The sequence below is a fragment of the Haemaphysalis longicornis genome, unplaced genomic scaffold (genome assembly GCF_048455015.1).
Source record: "Haemaphysalis longicornis isolate Haplotype H1 unplaced genomic scaffold, Haemaphysalis longicornis Haplotype H1 scaffold_2, whole genome shotgun sequence".
NCBI classification, from domain to species: Eukaryota; Metazoa; Arthropoda; class Arachnida; order Ixodida; family Ixodidae; genus Haemaphysalis; species Haemaphysalis longicornis.
The window spans coordinates 246809764-246827114 of NW_027526295.1; the positions used below are offsets into that span (position 1 = coordinate 246809764).

The following is a 17351-nucleotide window of genomic DNA, read 5'->3' on the forward strand; positions in this document are numbered from 1 at the left end:
ATCCCGCTATCGGCCGCTGCCCGAACACGTCGTGCCAATGCAGCGCGCGCCGCAACTTCTGGCGAGTCGGTCATTCCATTTTCGAAGCTCGCGATCTCGTTGTGAAACACAGGAATAACTCAGCGTTTTATAACATCGCAATGCTCGCAATGCGTCCAAAAGTTCGCTTCACGAACCGCAATTGTAGACGCACGGACCGCGCTTCCCACTCAAGGACAGACCACGGCGACGTCGCGGGCACGTTTTCGATTTCATCTTTCAAGCCGCGCACTTCCCTATCTGGCGCACGATCTCAAGCATTATCGCCGCAATAACAGTAATGTCACTGTTCGGTACCGCAACAGATAAAACGAGTAAACTGCAACCGAGTCGACCGGGAAACTTTGAAAACATCGGCGGCGCGCAGTCAGCGTAAAATGCGCAGCAGCGCGGCGGCCATGTTTTTGCTATCATGGCGACGCCCAATCAGGAGAGCCGTATCAAAAAAGGTGGCCGGACAGCCAATCGCGTTACAATCTATCGGTTTCTTCGTTTCACTACCTTTCTCTTTCTGCCGTTTGTGCGTTTATGAGCCAGCGATGACAGAAGGAGCGATCGGAAAACGAAAGTTAGAGTCGGCCGATCTAACGCGACCTACAGCCACTAAATAAGCTACGCTGTTATTTAGTGACGCTAACGCGACCAATATGGCGGCGCCAGGTAGCGTCGTTCCGAAGATACAGCGCTGCGAAAATTGCCGTGTTTTCGTCATTTTGAAGAAATGTTTTGCCACCTCAGGCGATATATTTTTCTTTGGCACTTCGCGATCGTTTGCGGCAGGGAAACTTTGTGAACGCATAGAATATAAGACGTGCAATCCGAAATTGTGACTTCCGAAAAAACGATTTTTTGGTCACTTTTCACAATCTGATCCCCACGTCCCCCCTTAACCAAATTTGCAGGCTCACTACCATATCAAACTGAATGCCATCTTTGGAAAATTCAGTTTCCTGCCTGTGAATGCCTAGCACTTGTTTACACATCCCCACGGATGGTACGTGGTATGTCATTAGAACTTCTCAAATGGTTTTTCTTTTATGTTTCTGGCATCTGACGTGTAAAATCGGGAGGACACAGAACCAGGCCAACCAGGACACCACCTTCGAACATTGTTTTTATTAACACCTCCGCTACATAGAAAAAAAAAAGGGGGAGTGATGGCTACCCTATGGCAGTCTGGAAGTGTGTGTGTGGCTAGCGGCGGTTGTCTTTCCTGTACACTGCATTGCTGCTGCTGGGGCTCCTTACGTGGCCTCAGCGGCCAACTTCTCGGCCTTCTCGCGGACCTCCTCAATGGGGCCCACCATGTAGAAGGCCACTTCGGGAAGGTGGTCCATCTCGCCTAAGGGAGAGAGTGAGAGAAAGCAGCAACCATCAAGCACAAACTCTTGTTTCTGAGAAAATGCCCCTCACAGCCAAACCTGGGCCCAAGGAGCGAGGCACCCACCATTGAGGATGGACTTGAAGCCGCTGATGGTGTCGGCGATGGGCACGAACTTTCCGGCCTGGCCTGTGAACACCTCGGCCACCTGGAAGGGTTGCGAGAGGAAACGCTGGATCTTGCGGGCTCGGGACACAGTCAGCTTGTCCTCCTCAGACAGCTCGTCCATGCCCAGGATGGCAATGATGTCCTGCAGCGACTTGTAGTCCTGCAAGCAAGGACAAAGACAAGTGTAAAGTCGTTTACTCACACAATGGCTGAAGTAGTTATAAATGCTTCTACACCTTTTATTTTGTCCATAACTGTTCCTCTGTAGAATGAGAGAGAAAGAGAAACAAACTTCATTGAAAGTAAAGAAAGAGGGGTCGTCCTGAGGTAGTGCTCTGGCCAGCTACTCTGCATTGGGAGGGGGGAAGAGTGAAATACAGGAGAAATGTCAGATGACTATGGCAAGAACGGTATGAATGGCAAGAGTTTCTTGTTGCCCAGTATGGACGTCTGACAAGCATGATTTGGATGATGCAAAGCTCAGAGCACAACTCAAGTCGTATGAGTACATTGAGCGTTGCGGTGCAACACTGTAAATTGACACTCATGATCTGCTATGGACCATTATGTACTTTCAAACGGAGAATTACCGCAAGACGGGGCTCAACAACAACACTACAGGATGTGCAGTATACCTTCCTTAGAGACTGCTCATAATTGATGGCGATTAAGGGGACATGCTCCTCCAAACAACAACGTCCCCTTAAAGGGACATGCTCCTCCAAACAACTTTTTTTTTTTTTAATAGTGAAGTTAGGAGGCTGAAATTTTCACATCTTGTAGAGATTGAGCTCCTCTGGTCATACATGCAATCAGATTTTGAATAGCTGCTCCGGATAAAATATTATGCAGCATGACTTGCAGAAAAATGGCTTTTTGTGCACACTTTCTTTTATAGTAAAAATTTTTTCTGAAACTTTAAAATAGTCTAGGTGGTTCCTTAGAATCTGCAGAGTGCACAAAACTATCTGAAAAAGCCTCATACTCATTTTCCTCACCACGAAAAAAAAAATGACTGGTAGTGTGCCTTTTTTTGTTCTGTATATTTTTGTTTTATGACCGTCAGAAATATCTAAGGACACAAATTGCATAATGAACAAGATTTGTGCACTCTACGTGTTATAATGAACATCTGTGCAAAATTTCATCCTGATACGACAACTTTAAGTGGGAAAATAAGCGTGCACAAACTCAGAAAACGGACAAAAACATCTAACTGAGAAAAACGCAATTGAAAGTTTATTTCTTTGGCAGATTCAGAAATTCTTGCTCAAACAACATGAAACTTGGTGGGGATATAGTCTGAAATGTCCACATTGAGGTACTAAAACTAGAACGCTCCTGCTGCATAAGTTGCACCCTCACGGTTCTTGCGGGTGGAGTCCTCGGTACAGGCCCATTTCACCAGGCTGTGGCGATGGGACCTAGCCTTAGCAGTCAGCTTGGCCCACATCTGCCTGATCCTCCGCTGGTCACTTGCATTGCTTAGTCTGACCAGTTCTTCTGAAGGGAAGATTCCCAGTTCTTGGACAACTTGCTCAAAGCTAGTGTGGCCCCTGTTGAACCACAACCCTGCGAGGGCAGTGGCAGTCTCCACTACAGTGAACTGCAGGTTGTACGATAGCGTCCTGTGCCAGATGCGCAGTGCTGCTTCCGTCTCCATGGCATGGGATGAGCAGTCGACATTTTTTTCACACACAAGAGGCATGAAAGGCTTGCTACACTTCCTCCTCTTGCTCATCAAGCTTTTGGTGGCGGCTACAAGTACAAGTAGTTTGACAGCACCTCAAAATCCAGGCAGAGACCAGTGTCAAGAGAAATGGCAGTGCCAACACTGTTGTGGCTCATGTCTTTGCTTCTGCCAAGTACCATCAAAAATCACACTGAGGTCAGTCTGACGAGCTTGCAACGCAGTTACTTGCCTTGCTTCAGCAAGTTTGTCAGAGACGCCTTTTGCCGCCGCAACATGAACTTTCTTGGCAGTGTTGTAGAACGTCTTTTGATGCTGTGGTTTTGGTAGACCAAGAATGGCACAAAACCTGCACAGCTGATCGTGTCCGATGCCAACCGCGCGTGCACCGAGTACCGCTTTCACATTGACGGCGAAACTATCACGGGGACTTCCCCTGCAGAGTTCCGGGTTGCGGCCTCCGCGACCGACGGCGGCAGCGCGCTGCGACGAGTAAACAGAAAAAATCACTCCCGCAGGGCACTTCTCGTTTTTGCACTTCAGTTCCAGTACCGATGCGAGGCCCTTCCGCTTGTTCGAGACCTCAACTACGACGAGTTCGCACTTCCCGCACGTTGCGCACACGGCGCCACTCAAGGTCAGTCAGAGCGCCGACTTCACAGATAACTGCACCGCTCCCGTGGCTGGCTGTCTCCTCACCTTGGAAGGCCGCTGACGACTTCTCCGATGCGCTTATAAAGCCGATATCTTCGCTGATAAAATCAGCCCCGCCTGGTAGAGCCGCGCTTGCAACGCTTGAAGGCCCGGCGCCGTTAGGCCTCCCGGTGCCGGTCGTGCCGGCATTGGCCGTGGTCGTCACAATGCTGCGCCGCTTGCGCTTTCCTTTGTACCGGCATGAAGTACGCTGCTTCCGGCGACAAAAGTCACGCTTCTCCTCAACGTTCACAATTAAAAACACACGATAAGGAAATAGAAAAGATAGCGCGAAGTAGCGAACGGAACGATGCGGGCGATGGCGGCTCACAAGCGGCAAGAGCCAATGGCGGTCCCGCTTTCGCGTCACGTGATTTAAATGCCCAGTGGGAGCTCGCAAAACAAGCGGGAAGAAACATTTTTTTTATTTTTTTACGAGGAGATACGAAACTGGCGAGCGGCTCAATCGAGAGAAGAAGGCTTGATCTACCTCTCTCAAGTGACCGAAATGGCGGCGAGCTACGCTGCCGTGCGGAATAAATTCTCAAACCTGGCCGAAATTTGGCTTGATTGCGCGATTTCTTGGGTCACCGCGAGTCATTCAGACACATTTTTCACTAAGTTCTCGTTCGTATTTCGTTTTCATTTTTTTACCCATGAAAGAAGGATAGTCAAAGATGCTAATGCAAGGGAAAACAAAAAATCGGTATATTTTGAAAAAATCGCGTTTTTTTCGACCCGCGTGTCCCCTTAACTCTTTCGTTACCATGCCTATTCAAATCGATCACCGGTGATCGATGATTTATATTGCCTATTTCGACATGTTATATTCGTTTCTCGTACACCTAATGCAGCCAATGATTAGTCTAGGCATTGCCCTTTTAGAATCAGTTTAAATTTTCCCGCTCCGGCGACATTGAGATTTTTGGCGGCGTTTTTTGCGAGCTGAGGTGCGCGTGTTTTTGACGAAGGGGGCGTGGCTGCTGCACTTGAGAAAAAAGGATGCACGTCGTGGTTAGGCTGCATTACCATAATATTTTTTTTGTCAAAAGGCTCCTGGCAAGTCAAATACCAAATAATGGGGTCAGCTTTGTAATCCGACAGCGTTGAGAGGTGATAATTACTTGAAAATGGCCCCAGCTATTCACTAATGATCTTTGGTTCGGACAAAGGGCAGCTTTATTCTCCCAAAGCTTATTTCTGATGGTCCCCCGCATGTCTAGCAAGTGTGCCTGACATTTTCAACCAGTTTCCAGCAGTTTCGGTTTCGTTTTCGCATTGCGAAATTCATATTTGGCGCTACTACGCAGTTACCCAACTACAAGCTCATTTGCCATGGCGCCTCCGTTGCCCGCTACTGCTCCTCAAAACAAGCATGCCGCTCGCGCTTCCACTTTATCTACGCCTTGCTTCTGTGATAAGAGCTTCCGCTGAAAGTAAAACGATAACACCAAGTCGTCGGGTATCAGTTCAGACGAGGAGAACGCTTCCAATTGGCCTTGAACACCGCCAGCTGTTCACCGGCCAGTTTCGGTTTCAGACGAGGGTATTTCCGGAAGTCTAGTGTCGCTTCTTAGTAGTACTGTTTATTCTGACGAAGTCTCCAACAGCGTTGTATTTGTTTCTTTTCAAAATTGTTAGGTGGCGCTGCAATGTAGTAGGCTCGTAGTGCTGAACTCGCTTCACAGCCCGACGGCGGCTTGGTGAAAGCTTGCTGGGCATGATTCTAGCGCATCGTACCTTATTCCTGCAAGCAGGGCTACCATAGTGAGTCAGAACATGATAATAAACCGCAAATGAAAGTTCTGACTGATGAGCGATCATCAGAACGTCAACAAGCATCCACCAAAGACTTTAGTTCTCAACTCCAAGCGGATTTTTTCACATCGCTTCCTTGCCTTCAATATTGTGCCGGTCATAATCATTGACAAGGTGTTTTTACATCACGTGGAGGCTAATTTGGGCCTTTAATAATGTCAAATCACCAGATTTCTTCTAGAGAACAATCCAAAATAGCAAAACTTGAAATAGAGGTTGGGCTTCACCACATGGCATGGCCACCACGTGGGCTAACATTTTCTTTTATATCTGACAAATTGTACTGCGCAACTCAATTTTTTTTCTAGGACGGGTTTTTGAAATGTCTACCTACAAAATGTATATTCTAAATTTTTTCTACTACTCGCGGTTTATTATACACAACTTACTTTTTTCTTTTTTCCTCGACGCGCGGACAAAAATTTCGAATTCGATAATTTTTTTCGGAATCATTATTTAGGAAAACATTAATAAAACTGGTGTCGTTGGAAAGCGCGTGGAATAATCTGCATTGTATGTCACTGCAATGTGTGCCTAACCAATATGTATAGCACAAAAAAATGTTTTGTTAGACCCTTCAAAATTGGTCAATTTCCCGCGGTAACGAAAGAGTTAAGTGGAGAGGTAACTACATAGAAGTTGTTTCCTGGCGATTGACAGGGTTTTGAAACCTCAATAACTGCTTAAATGAACTGTAAAATCGAAACCTCGATTTTACAAAATTCTCGATTTAACGAAATTTGCGGCCCCAAGTACGACTTCGTTATATCGAGGTTTAACTGTACTGCCAACGGCTATACCTCTGTCCTATCAGGGATTGCAAATATCTCAAGGAACAACCCTACCAAATGACAGGGGCCATCTAATCTGACTCGGCAACTGTGTAGCTTGTTGTGTAGTGAGTGCTTGCCTTTCCAGCAGAAGTATTTTCTTGTTGGCTAAAAACACTATGGTATTATATCTATGACAATATGTCATCTATTCCAGCCTCAAAGCAAACAATAGACTAGGCTTTGCTTTCCTCAGCATCACGACAACAAAAACTATGTGTTCGAGTTTCACATGACCTACGAACTTATGCAAGATCTCCCTCGCCTCATGCTAAACTTTGGTAAATTAAATGCAAAACCTGGCGGGTTTAGTTCAACACAAGAAAGAAGCCCTGTTTGCTGCTTTCAAACCAGTGTGTGCTCGTGAAAGGTTTCCTCCAGCCCTGTGCCTTCAAATACCGTCGCATGATCACACAGTACGCCCAGTGGCAAGCACAATGCTAACAAATGTGCACAGTGGTCCCTTCCAACTTCCCACACAAAACCAGAGCTCGCGGCATCATACCTGGAGGATCTTCTGGACGCCTCGGGCGATGTCGTAGTGCTCCTGGCCCACCACGTTGGGGTCCATGATACGCGACGTGGAGTCCAGCGGGTCGACAGCCGGGTAGATGCCCAGCTCGGCAATGCCTCGGGACAGCACAGTGGTGGCGTCCAAGTGGGCAAAGGTTGTGGCAGGGGCAGGGTCCGTCAAGTCGTCAGCTGGCACGTAGATGGCCTGCGTCACAACCACCACCACTGAGACAACGCTCCCTCAACATCCTTGGCCAAAGTAGTTTCCCACCATGGGGGCTAGGGAGGCATTTTTACCAAAAAGCAATACATCGGCAATGACAATCATCAGCAAACTTTACAGAAAATGTTCGTTGCTTGTTAGAATACCATATTTGTTTGCAGCAACAGCAGCAGGCGGTAAAACATTCAGTGTCCCAACTCGATTAAGCCAGGCAGTGACTAGAAAAGTCTAAATAAACAATGCAAAAAAAAAAAAAGCAACGATATGTTGCCAGACAGTTGAACTAAGACCACCCACAATATCCAACAAGTGCAAATATTCACTGCAGTGAAAATCTGTAGGCAACTGCGGCCCTCTTGAACATCGACAGCGATCCTTTAGGAAGAATGTGACCATGGAAGATTCAACCACCAGAGGCCCATAAGCCTTAGAAAAAGCATGGGTAGCAGTTACAACGAACCATCTGTGAAGTGTCTGGATGAATTATGTCAAGAAAAAAAAAATACTAAAGCTAATAACACCAAAGGGAACAGCATGGTAGAAAAGAATCGCTGCTTAGATTTGCCGCCTCTACAAGTCACATAGACCTGGCAAAATTGCCTCAACAGAGAATGTTAAACATTTTATTAAGAACCTGTTTGGCTTGTTGGTAGTTAATCAAATATTTACAGCGTTCTGCAAATGATGCCAATAAGAAGAACGACACCAAGAGTGCCAACTTTCAGCAACTTGCAACCGAGGAAACCCATCAAGCTTATATAAGCAAAACGAGTTTCCTCCCATAAAAGTTTAACGTATCATTTTCCCTAACATCCTCATGCGCACAGCACTCCCTATTTAACATTTCACACAAAATGTTAAAATTTAAAGACATTCTCTCTTGCTCACTGTAGATGGAATTTCTGTTGCATGAGACGGTAAATATTTGATTTGAAGTCTTGGCTGAGTTTGCTACATGTCTACAATATATGGAATCGCCGCCATATAAATGTAGCTGTGCCCCATGAGTGGCAACACTGGTTAGCACACATTGACCTCAAACTATCTCTGCATTAAGAATGTCTTACGAACTGTCGACTACCACCAGACCTGATATTGAGCCGCTACAATATCACCTTGGCATTGTTCCCACTCTAAGATGCCAAACTCACAATTTTGCCCTCAAAAACAATAAAATGCATGACATCTATGGGTATGGCTGTAATTGAGCAGCACTTTGCGTCCCTTAGACAACCAAGACTGCCTTCATGGAAGTCATGCCGTGTAGCCAGCAAGTTTAAGGCGCAGCAAATGGGAACACCACAAAACGGAGCCCGTTTTGCTACACCAGATGTAGCGCACCCTGGCTGCTATGGACCAATCACTTGGCACTTTGCAGAACAGAACGCAAGTGCCCACCTGCACGGAGGTGATGGAGCCCTTCTTGGTGGTGGTGATACGCTCCTGCATGGTACCCATGTCTGTGGCCAGTGTGGGCTGGTAGCCGACAGCCGAGGGGATTCGGCCCAGCAGGGCAGACACCTCCGAGCCGGCCTGGGTGAACCTGCACACACCGCCGGGCATGTGCTCAGCATGCCATGCGCAGGCTCAAGGGTTGAAGAACTCTTCCTCCTCCTCCTCCTCCTCATCCCTGGGGGGAGCGCAAGACGCACCTGAAAATGTTGTCGATGAAGAGAAGCACATCCTGTCCCTCCTGGTCACGGAAGTACTCGGCCACGGATAGACCCGTCAGGGCCACACGGGCACGGGCACCGGGCGGCTCGTTCATCTGGCCGTACACCAGAGACACCTGCACAGGGGGGCACAGACGAGAACCGGGGTAAGCATGCTAATCCCGTGGAAGCACTGGTGCACCTGCCGCCTAAGTGGTGAAGGCCTGAATCGCCAACTGACCTTGGAGCTCTTGTCCTTGAGACTGATGACACCGCCCTCAATCATCTCATGGTACAGGTCGTTGCCCTCACGGGTGCGCTCGCCAACGCCGGCAAACACTGAGTAGCCACCGTGGGCCTTGGCCACGTTGTTGATCAGCTCCATGATGAGCACAGTCTTGCCCACGCCGGCGCCACCAAACAGCCCAATCTTGCCTCCCTTCGAGTAGGGGGCCAGCAGGTCCACCACCTGGGGAAATGCAAAGGACGGACACGAAGCATACAGTTAAGGCCGGTTCACACAACAGAGAAAACCCATCTTTATAGCTTGCAGCGCCCGCTCCCATGACCGGTTTTTTAAAGCCCTGTGACTAGTCCATGGACTGTCCACACCAAAAAGGCCGGCCTCCTTTCCCACACAGTGGTGGACGGACAAGCGAGGTGTCAACCAATTTTGGAAGAGTCAGGAGAGCTACCCCGCAGTGGTACAATTGTTGACGCCCAGCAGCCTGCTGCGGGGGGGGCAATGGAATCGAGAGTTGCCTCAGTCCCTCCAGTCTGCAAGTTTCTCCATTCGTGTGGGTACATAACAAGCTGGATCACCTGGATATGTTCTCACTACATCACATATCCATCTGCCTCCAGCGGCTTCCTCGTCCATTGTGTGAATCCCGCTTCAGTGAGGAATGGCCCACACTGGCACAGTTAGCTCAGCTATGCACACTGATGGGACGTCAGATCGGGCCAGTTCTTTGTTTTGATCGGCAGAATCGGATCCCGCTGTTGCTCTGTTCGAGTCATGCTCCTGTATCTTCACTACTCATCTCTCGCCATGCAGTAAAACAGTAAAGTTTTGCCTTTGGCTTTTTGTCGTCATTACCAAGGCAGCTGCTTCTGCTTGCTTCTCATCCACCATGCTACCACTACGTGACGGAGGTGACAGAGCCCAGTTCGGGGACGCCTTCACCAAAGTAACAATACCCAAGCACTTTCAGACTCTTTAAAGGGACCCTGTTACTCTGAGCAGTGCAAATAAACCTGCGTGACGTTCACATTGCACTAACAGGAATACCCGAGCCAAATATCACACGTGCACGTTAAGCAGTGAGCACGCAAGCACGCAAATTGCTGTGAAAGACTCGGCAAAACCAACCACGCTCTCTAATTTCCCTTATTACGCACCACTGTCACCACCGAAATGACACCTTTTGTGCGGAGGCTGTCCTATTGGCTGTCGCTGGTCAACCCCACAGCTTATTTCTCGCATTTCCTGTGACTGTCCGCCCTCGTCGGTGCTGTGCACCAACCTCTTCTATGCCCGAACCTGTACGAACAGCTTTAGCGTTTCTTTTGTGTTTTGAGTGCGCAGGGGGTGATGAACTAAATATTCCCGTCAAACCAGAACACTCGACAACAAATGTTTATTATTTCAAAAACGCCCAACTAGCCTGAGAGCACGCTTGCGAGCAGGCAGTCATGCCTGCTTTTTTGTTGCACCAGACCAGAAATAGACCCCTCCACATTACGGAGAAAAGGAGAAAACCCCCCCGCCTGTGATATATTGAAAGACACCACCCGTCTCTGCGCAGCTCTAATCACGTGGTCCACGGTTGAGTTGAGGTCAAGTTGAGAGGGAGCCACGACAGAGAACGGATTTTCAGAATTATTGGAGGAGATTGCTGGGACAATAGATTTTGAAGAACTGCCCAGTTGGGCTTGTTGGTACAGATTCATGATTGTAAAAGCGCTACTTGAAAACGACGACGAAGGAAGAAACACAACACGATTTTACCTCAAAATACATCCCAAGCAGTCGATGGTAAGTGCTGCAGGGTCCCTTTAAGCAGTACTTTTGGCACCTCAATTAAACTTTAAATTGTGATTTCTTTTTTTTTTTTTCAATCAGTTTTTGTCTTGTCCGCATTTACACATTGTGCACATCTTTGGCCCATAGAGTTGTATAAAATAAAATTTTACACAGATGTACCTTATGAAGCATAGAGTGGACAGAATCCCCAAAAACTGCATACAGGACAAGAGAAGCCGACTTTACAAGCTGCAACTTTCAGCATCCTAACTGCCCTAGAAACAAAAGTTCTCAAAAAGTTCTCACATGTAACCCTCTGAACAGAGGGTTAACTCTTTCACGACGGTGCCATGGGCAATCGGAAGCCGGCGTCCGATGATTTCAAATCTCCCGCAAAATCTGAAACGCACGCTCCACAGACAACTATCGCCATCTGGTGTGTTCATTGGCAACTTCGCTTTCAATTTCAGTTTCGTTTGTTTATGTGTCTCGTGTGGTAGCGGTGTAGCAAAAGAAATTTGAACCGAAGGTAGAGGGGAGCAGGAGGAAAAATGGCGTCGGGTTCGCGCCGCGCTCCGCACAGTCGGACTGCTGTAGCAAGCACTTTGGCAGCTCCTGCTGTCGATTTTTCTGATTCCAGCAGCAGTGAGGGGTCAAGCAATGATGTGGGATCTTCAGATTTCAGTCCGGACGACGAAGATTCGGTTCAGGTGCCTCACACTTCAAGCGCTGGCAGGTAATTTCGTTGCGACTCCGCGCTGTATTTATAAACAAAACGTGCTTCTTATCTGCCGACTGCGGTTTTGATTTTGTGTTTAGGGTCTCGACAATGTACGGCCAGGATATTTTGCCAAATGCGCCGCACCGTATCGCGCTATTACCTTCAAAATAACCTGGCGCTCGTGTCAGATTAGCGCTGCAGGGTTCAGGTGCGACGCTTCTCGAGCACTGGATTTTTTTCTTGCTTTTTACCACCGAACTGATAAGGATTTTGTGCGAGAACACAAAAGAGTATACTTGGATGCGCATTTTACAGAGACTCACCCTTGAGTGCCTTCGCGGCGTGGTACAGCCGTCAGTTCCGCTAGGTTGATGGGCCCTCAAAAATCCAAAACGTGTACACTGTTGATTTATATATTGAATCATAGCCAAGGAACGTAGGAACAATTTGTATATCTTAAAATCCCTAGTTTCCCAAACCCCATTCTTTGCAGGCTTCGTATATGCCAGTGTCAGTGTTCTTGTTTGTTTTGTTTGTGGATGCCATACTTCATGGGTTCAAATAAATCAATATGTTATCCATCATGTACTGCCCGTTCATTTCATTTAGTACATGCAAAGCAAATACTGTGAATCCCCCTGCAGTTGTGCAATCAATCTCTCCTTGTTTTCCTCCCACCCACCTTGATGCCCGTGACGAGAATCTCCTGCTCGACGCTCATCTCGACGAACTCGGGGGCCTCCTGGTGGATAGAGAGGAACTTGTCCGAGTTGATGGGGCCCCGCTCGTCGATGGGCTCCCCGATGACGTTCATGATGCGGCCGAGCGTCTCTGGCCCCACCGGGATCGTGATGGGCGACTCCGTGTCCCAGACCTTCTGCCCCCGCACCAGACCCTCCGTGCCGTCCATGGCGATGGTGCGCACCGTGCTCTCCCCCAGGTGCTGTGCCACTTCCAGCACCAGCCGTGGCTTGCGGCCCTCCACCTCCAGGGCGTTCAGGATGGCCGGCAGGGTGCCGTCAAACTGCACATCCACCACGGCACCAATGACTGCCACAATGTGGCCGTTGGCGACCTTGGCGCTGGCCTTGGCAGCCGCGTGCCGTCGGTTCATGGGATCTGGAAGGAAGCAGACCGGGGGCCATTCACTCTCGCAGCCAACATCTAGTTCAGAACAAAACAGCCCACACGCTACACACTACATCCCTCTTGCAGGTACGTGTACAATCTGCCTTCAGTGTTATTCCAGATTACGATCCACCTAGCAAGTTCCATGAAAACCCCACACCACACACAAAGGGAACTGATAGTCAGCAAATTGGTTCATGTAGACTGCTTTAGCGGCTGTAGAGAGCGTGTGTACAGAGTTTAACACGAGTTCAAGGAAGACTGCACGTGTGAAGCTTCCTTGACCATCCCGCAGAGTTAATGAGTAGATGTGCTTTGTTACCACAGAAAATGCCACCAGCAGAAAATGCCACTGTTGAGGATTCCTTACCCTTGTCTCCAGCAAAGATTGCACCATGCTTTTATTGGTTAAATCCCTCTTCAACTTGTAGCTTTTCTGAGCTCCACTAATTGATCCGAATCCTTCGTACACAACATGAGCTAGTGTATTTAGTACTGGACACTTATTAGTAGCTTAACGCAATGGCTTAAACATCTCGTCACCAGACTGCGTCAAGATGAGCAGATGATTTTGCTGTGTTGACTATTTACTGCCAATCTGTGCACCTATAAATTCTGCAGCCAGCCACAAGCCCTGCATTATACCACGAATCTTGTATAAAAATAAAACACAGCCAACAGTCTACGGGAAGATCTGGTTGCTTCAGCACAATTGCCTGCGCCTTTGAAGCATGCCGAACAAAGCACAGTTTTCTGCTTCGTTAACTGCATTAATGCACCCCCAATTCGGTTGAAAAGGCAGCTGAAGTAGCACATTCGTATTCCCAGTTCGCCTGACAGCCCCTTATGAAATTTTTGGCTACTGGCTAAGGCGCGTTTAACAGCAGTGTGTTTACAACAACAGATATTTATTGTGCCGCCAGCCAAACTGTACTTGTTTTTGTCAGGGGTGGCCCAGCGGTGGGCTGCAGAATAATGTAGATTAGGAGGAGGAGGAGGAGAAAACTTAATTCCAGCAAGTGGTTGAAGTGTAAACCTTCAACGTGTAGCAAGGTCTCATACACAGGGGTGTTTATTTTTCCACCTGTAACCGAAAACAGCAACCACAGAGGGGAACTGAACCCACAACCCCATGCTCAGCAGCAAAACGCCTCAAACAGTATGCCACTTTGGTGGGCGCACGTACTAAGGTTGTTGCACATCAGCAAAAAATGCAGAGCTTCGAATGTGGCTAAATTCAATGTGATGCCGCGGAAAAATAATGGTTACCACTGAAGTCAAAAAGACTTGCGTCAGAGCATAAGTAATCGCAACACGCAACAGACCACTGTTTGAAGATGCCCACAAGTGTCCTAATCAACCGGCACACGTGTTCTAGGTTTTGCTCGATACACATCTGATCCCTATGTCTGCCACATGGTGCTGCTTCCAAGGCCACCAGTCACCTCAATAACACTATAAGGGCAGAAATCGGCCCTGCACTGTACGGAGTTATGCTTTCTTGCCTCCCTTTTCTGAGCCATGCCTGCTCGACCGCTGTTGTGAGCACTCGGGCTATGCTTCCTCAAGAATGCAAGCTATAAAAAATAGAAAACAGTGAATTTCATTTAAAAAGGCTCTTTTATTAAGACTAGAGAGAGCAAATTCGATGATGAAGCTACCCTGCAAAAGCCAGCAAAAAAAAAGGCAAGAAGAAAATCGTTTCTCTATATGCTGTATGTGCAGCTTCACCTACGCAGCGACCAAGTTTGATAATGGCAGCTCGACCTGATGCCAAACGCAGTGGCAGGCCAAATAAACGTACGCCCACACCGTATGATGGTGCTAAGGTTAGCAGTCATTCTTGTAACCTGTTTCTACTGCGCCTACGTAGCCAAGATGCGCAGCATGTACTGAAATCCACGCGCTCTGTTTGTATTTCAATGCATCTCGATAGTACAAAGATGCAATGCCACTGGGCTGAGCTCACAATCGTCTATGCAGTAGGCACTGTGCAGGGCGAACTGGCACGGGAAAAAGCGAGAAGGCATGTGTGCGAGCTGTGAAGGACGTTTATGGAATCTTCGAACCTAGTGCACCAGCAGCAGAATGCACAGCTCGCTCGACTAAAATTAAAACCTCTGCCCATGCTCAATGCTGCACTCTACTGCTAGTTTTTTTTTTTTTTTTAATCTGCACTATGAGCACACGGGTGCATCAGCAAATAAAATAAGAATTTTATTTGCGACGTTTTTAACCCTACATGCCTTCCAGTGAGGTCTGCACGAACCTAATCTGCATGTTCAGTACACTTCGCCTATCGTTTTGATTTAGAGTTGAATTTCCCTTCAACAGCACTTCAGTCTTCTTGAAGCAATGTGTACACGCCATCACTCGGAAATGTTAATACAGAGCGTTATCGCTGGACTCACCCGTCACGATTTCGCCAGTTACAATAATGTTCAGCTCGTAAGAGAAATCCATGTAATACGCAGGCGTACAAATGAACTAGCGCTGTTTCCAAGCAGCAAACATCTACTGCAAGTCCGCAATGGGCCAAGTAAAAAAAAAAAGTGCACTTCAAGAATATAGCACTTTTACAAACTACAACACCGCAGCTATCTACATGGGACAAAACGTAAGGGAAAAACTGTGCAACTTGTGTCCGAAAGTAGAGCAATGCAGGTGGCCGAGCCCGTCGGGTGACCTTTGCCGTGTAAGACGAAAAGACAATGTCAGAAGATAAACATGCGCTAGTAAATAGCATTTGTGCTTGTATTTCGCAAATACTTAGTGACCGGTGCCAAAGTGCCGGGGTTAGGCCGCCCGCAAACCGGCTGGAAAGGGCATGGTAGCCGACACGAGGGACAAACTCGATTTCAGAAAGACCGGCTGCTCTAAAGCGCGGTTTTTAAGCTTTTAACATTCCTTGTGAACATATTATTATTCCTAACTTAACCGTATGTAAGCTGAAGCCGTACTTTTATTAGATTGCCGGATGGCAATCGGCACAGTTAACCCTAATCGACCCAACATTTACACCCAAGGGCAGAGAGCGGACAGTGCGGGACAAGGAGGCGGGGAACTGCACTTACGTGTAGCACATAGTGCTGGCAGTAACTTGCTGCTTGCCCCGTTGACTTTAACTAATGAGGCGGCAGGTTTCGCCGCCTTTAGCACGCTCGTGCAAGCTCTTCCGACGACGCTCAGCATGATGCTCCCTTGACCCGCACGAAGGACGGACGAAGTTCCGACAGAGAGCAAGCGAGGCAGCAAGACGAGAGGAGCGCATGCGTATCTATCACGTGGTACGACCACGGCATACGTCACCCCCTTCAACGTTGGCAACATTTTCTTCATTCTGCTGAACTGAGTGGTTTTCTATGTAGTCGAAGTGCTTATGTAGCAACTTACAAACGTTTATAATTAGAGTTTTGTTGATCAGAGAGATCAAATTTTTTTCATTTTTGTACATTTCGCGCTTTATTAACCAGTGGTTTGAGAGAGATGCGCAACGTTTTAGCACGGAGTAAATGTTTTACATGACTTACAACAATACAGTAACATCAAGCACAATAAAAAGATAATCAGTTAATTCTCCGTACGTAATTTACTTTTGTGCAGTGCGAAAGCATGTTGTAATGTCCGATAACAAACGATTTAACGGTTCATAGTACACTTGAAATTTCCTCCGCCAGGGAGACGCACTGTTCCCAAACGCGGTTGCATTGGCTGTTGGCGCGAACGCGCGTTTTTGCTGGGTGTGCTCGTTGGCAGTTGCGTCCGTTACGGTCGGACCCGGGCACATTTAAATTTTGTGGTAGTGCAGGCGGCGTTTGAGCGAATTGTTACGAGCCGTTTGTCTTCCCTGCACATCCTGCACCATGACTAAGGACAGCGAGCAGCCCGTCGACCTGACCATCAACACCGTGCTGCTGCATCGAACAGACCTCGACATGGACCTACTGGAAAACCGACTGGCTTCCTTTGCGCAGTGGCCGTTGACAGAGGACTGCAAGTGCACGCCGGAAAAAATGGCGGAAGCAGGCTTCTATCACTGCCCGACCGAGAACGAGCCGGACCTTGCCCGCTGCTTCGTGTGCTTCAAGGAGCTCGACGGCTGGGAGCCCGACGACGACCCGTTCAAGGAGCACTCGCGTTCCACCGGCTGTGCCTTCGTTAAACTGGGCAAGAAGGACCACGAGATGACGCGCCTCGATTACGTCAAGCTGCAGTGCGAGCGCGCCAAAAACAGAGCCCGCAAGCTGTACGAAGTGCTCGAGATGAAGGTCCAGAGTGCCGAGCGTAAGGTTAAGTGCGAACTGGACAAGTTGCGGTGGAACGAACGCTGGTAGCCGCGTTCAGAGGTTCCCGTCTAAAGAGCGACCTTTTAGTGCTTTGTACGTAATGTGACCTACCCTTGGAACTTCGCAATTGTCATGTCGCTGCCCACATAATGAGATCGCGTGCGGCACTTCAGCTCATACCCACCTCTCTTGCTTCTGCAGAAATCGCAGGTGTCGACAATAAACAGTTGAAAAAAGGCGGAA

The 17351-nt window shown here is 48.1% G+C and overlaps 2 protein-coding genes across 2 annotated transcripts; one reads left to right on the forward strand and one right to left on the reverse strand.

Moving 5' to 3' along the window:
• Positions 1-1135: 1135 nt before the first annotated feature.
• Atpsynbeta (ATP synthase, beta subunit) lies at positions 1136-16096 on the reverse strand. The gene is made up of 8 exons (XM_077700036.1): positions 15897-16096; positions 12377-12813; positions 9189-9416; positions 8948-9084; positions 8694-8838; positions 7065-7277; positions 1487-1688; positions 1136-1381 (listed from the first exon to the last, which is right to left on the reverse strand). The coding sequence occupies exons 1-8, from the start codon at positions 16012-16014 to the stop codon at positions 1284-1286; spliced, it is 1578 nt and encodes a 525-aa protein (XP_077556162.1). The 5' UTR covers positions 16015-16096; the 3' UTR covers positions 1136-1283.
• A 366-nt stretch (positions 16097-16462) lies between these two features.
• LOC144170317 (baculoviral IAP repeat-containing protein 5-like) lies at positions 16463-17351 on the forward strand. The gene has a single exon (XM_077700043.1). It carries the CDS (start codon positions 16686-16688, stop codon positions 17154-17156), a length of 471 nt encoding a protein of 156 aa, XP_077556169.1. The 5' UTR covers positions 16463-16685; the 3' UTR covers positions 17157-17351.

Bases quoted from the DNA above. Each gene is read 5' to 3' on its own strand.
- LOC144170317 (XM_077700043.1), top strand. From the start codon at position 16,686: ATGACTAAGGACAGCGAGCAGCCCGTCGACCTGACCATCAACACCGTG.
- Atpsynbeta (XM_077700036.1), bottom strand. From the start codon at position 16,014: ATGCTGAGCGTCGTCGGAAGAGCTTGCACGAGCGTGCTAAAGGCGGCG. The intron at 9,085-9,188 runs GTCAGTTGGCGA...CCCCCTGTGCAG, and splicing joins TCAAGGACAAGAGCTCCAAG to GTGTCTCTGGTGTACGGCCA. The intron at 1,382-1,486 runs GTGGGTGCCTCG...TCTCTCCCTTAG, and splicing joins CTTCAAGTCCATCCTCAATG to GCGAGATGGACCACCTTCCC.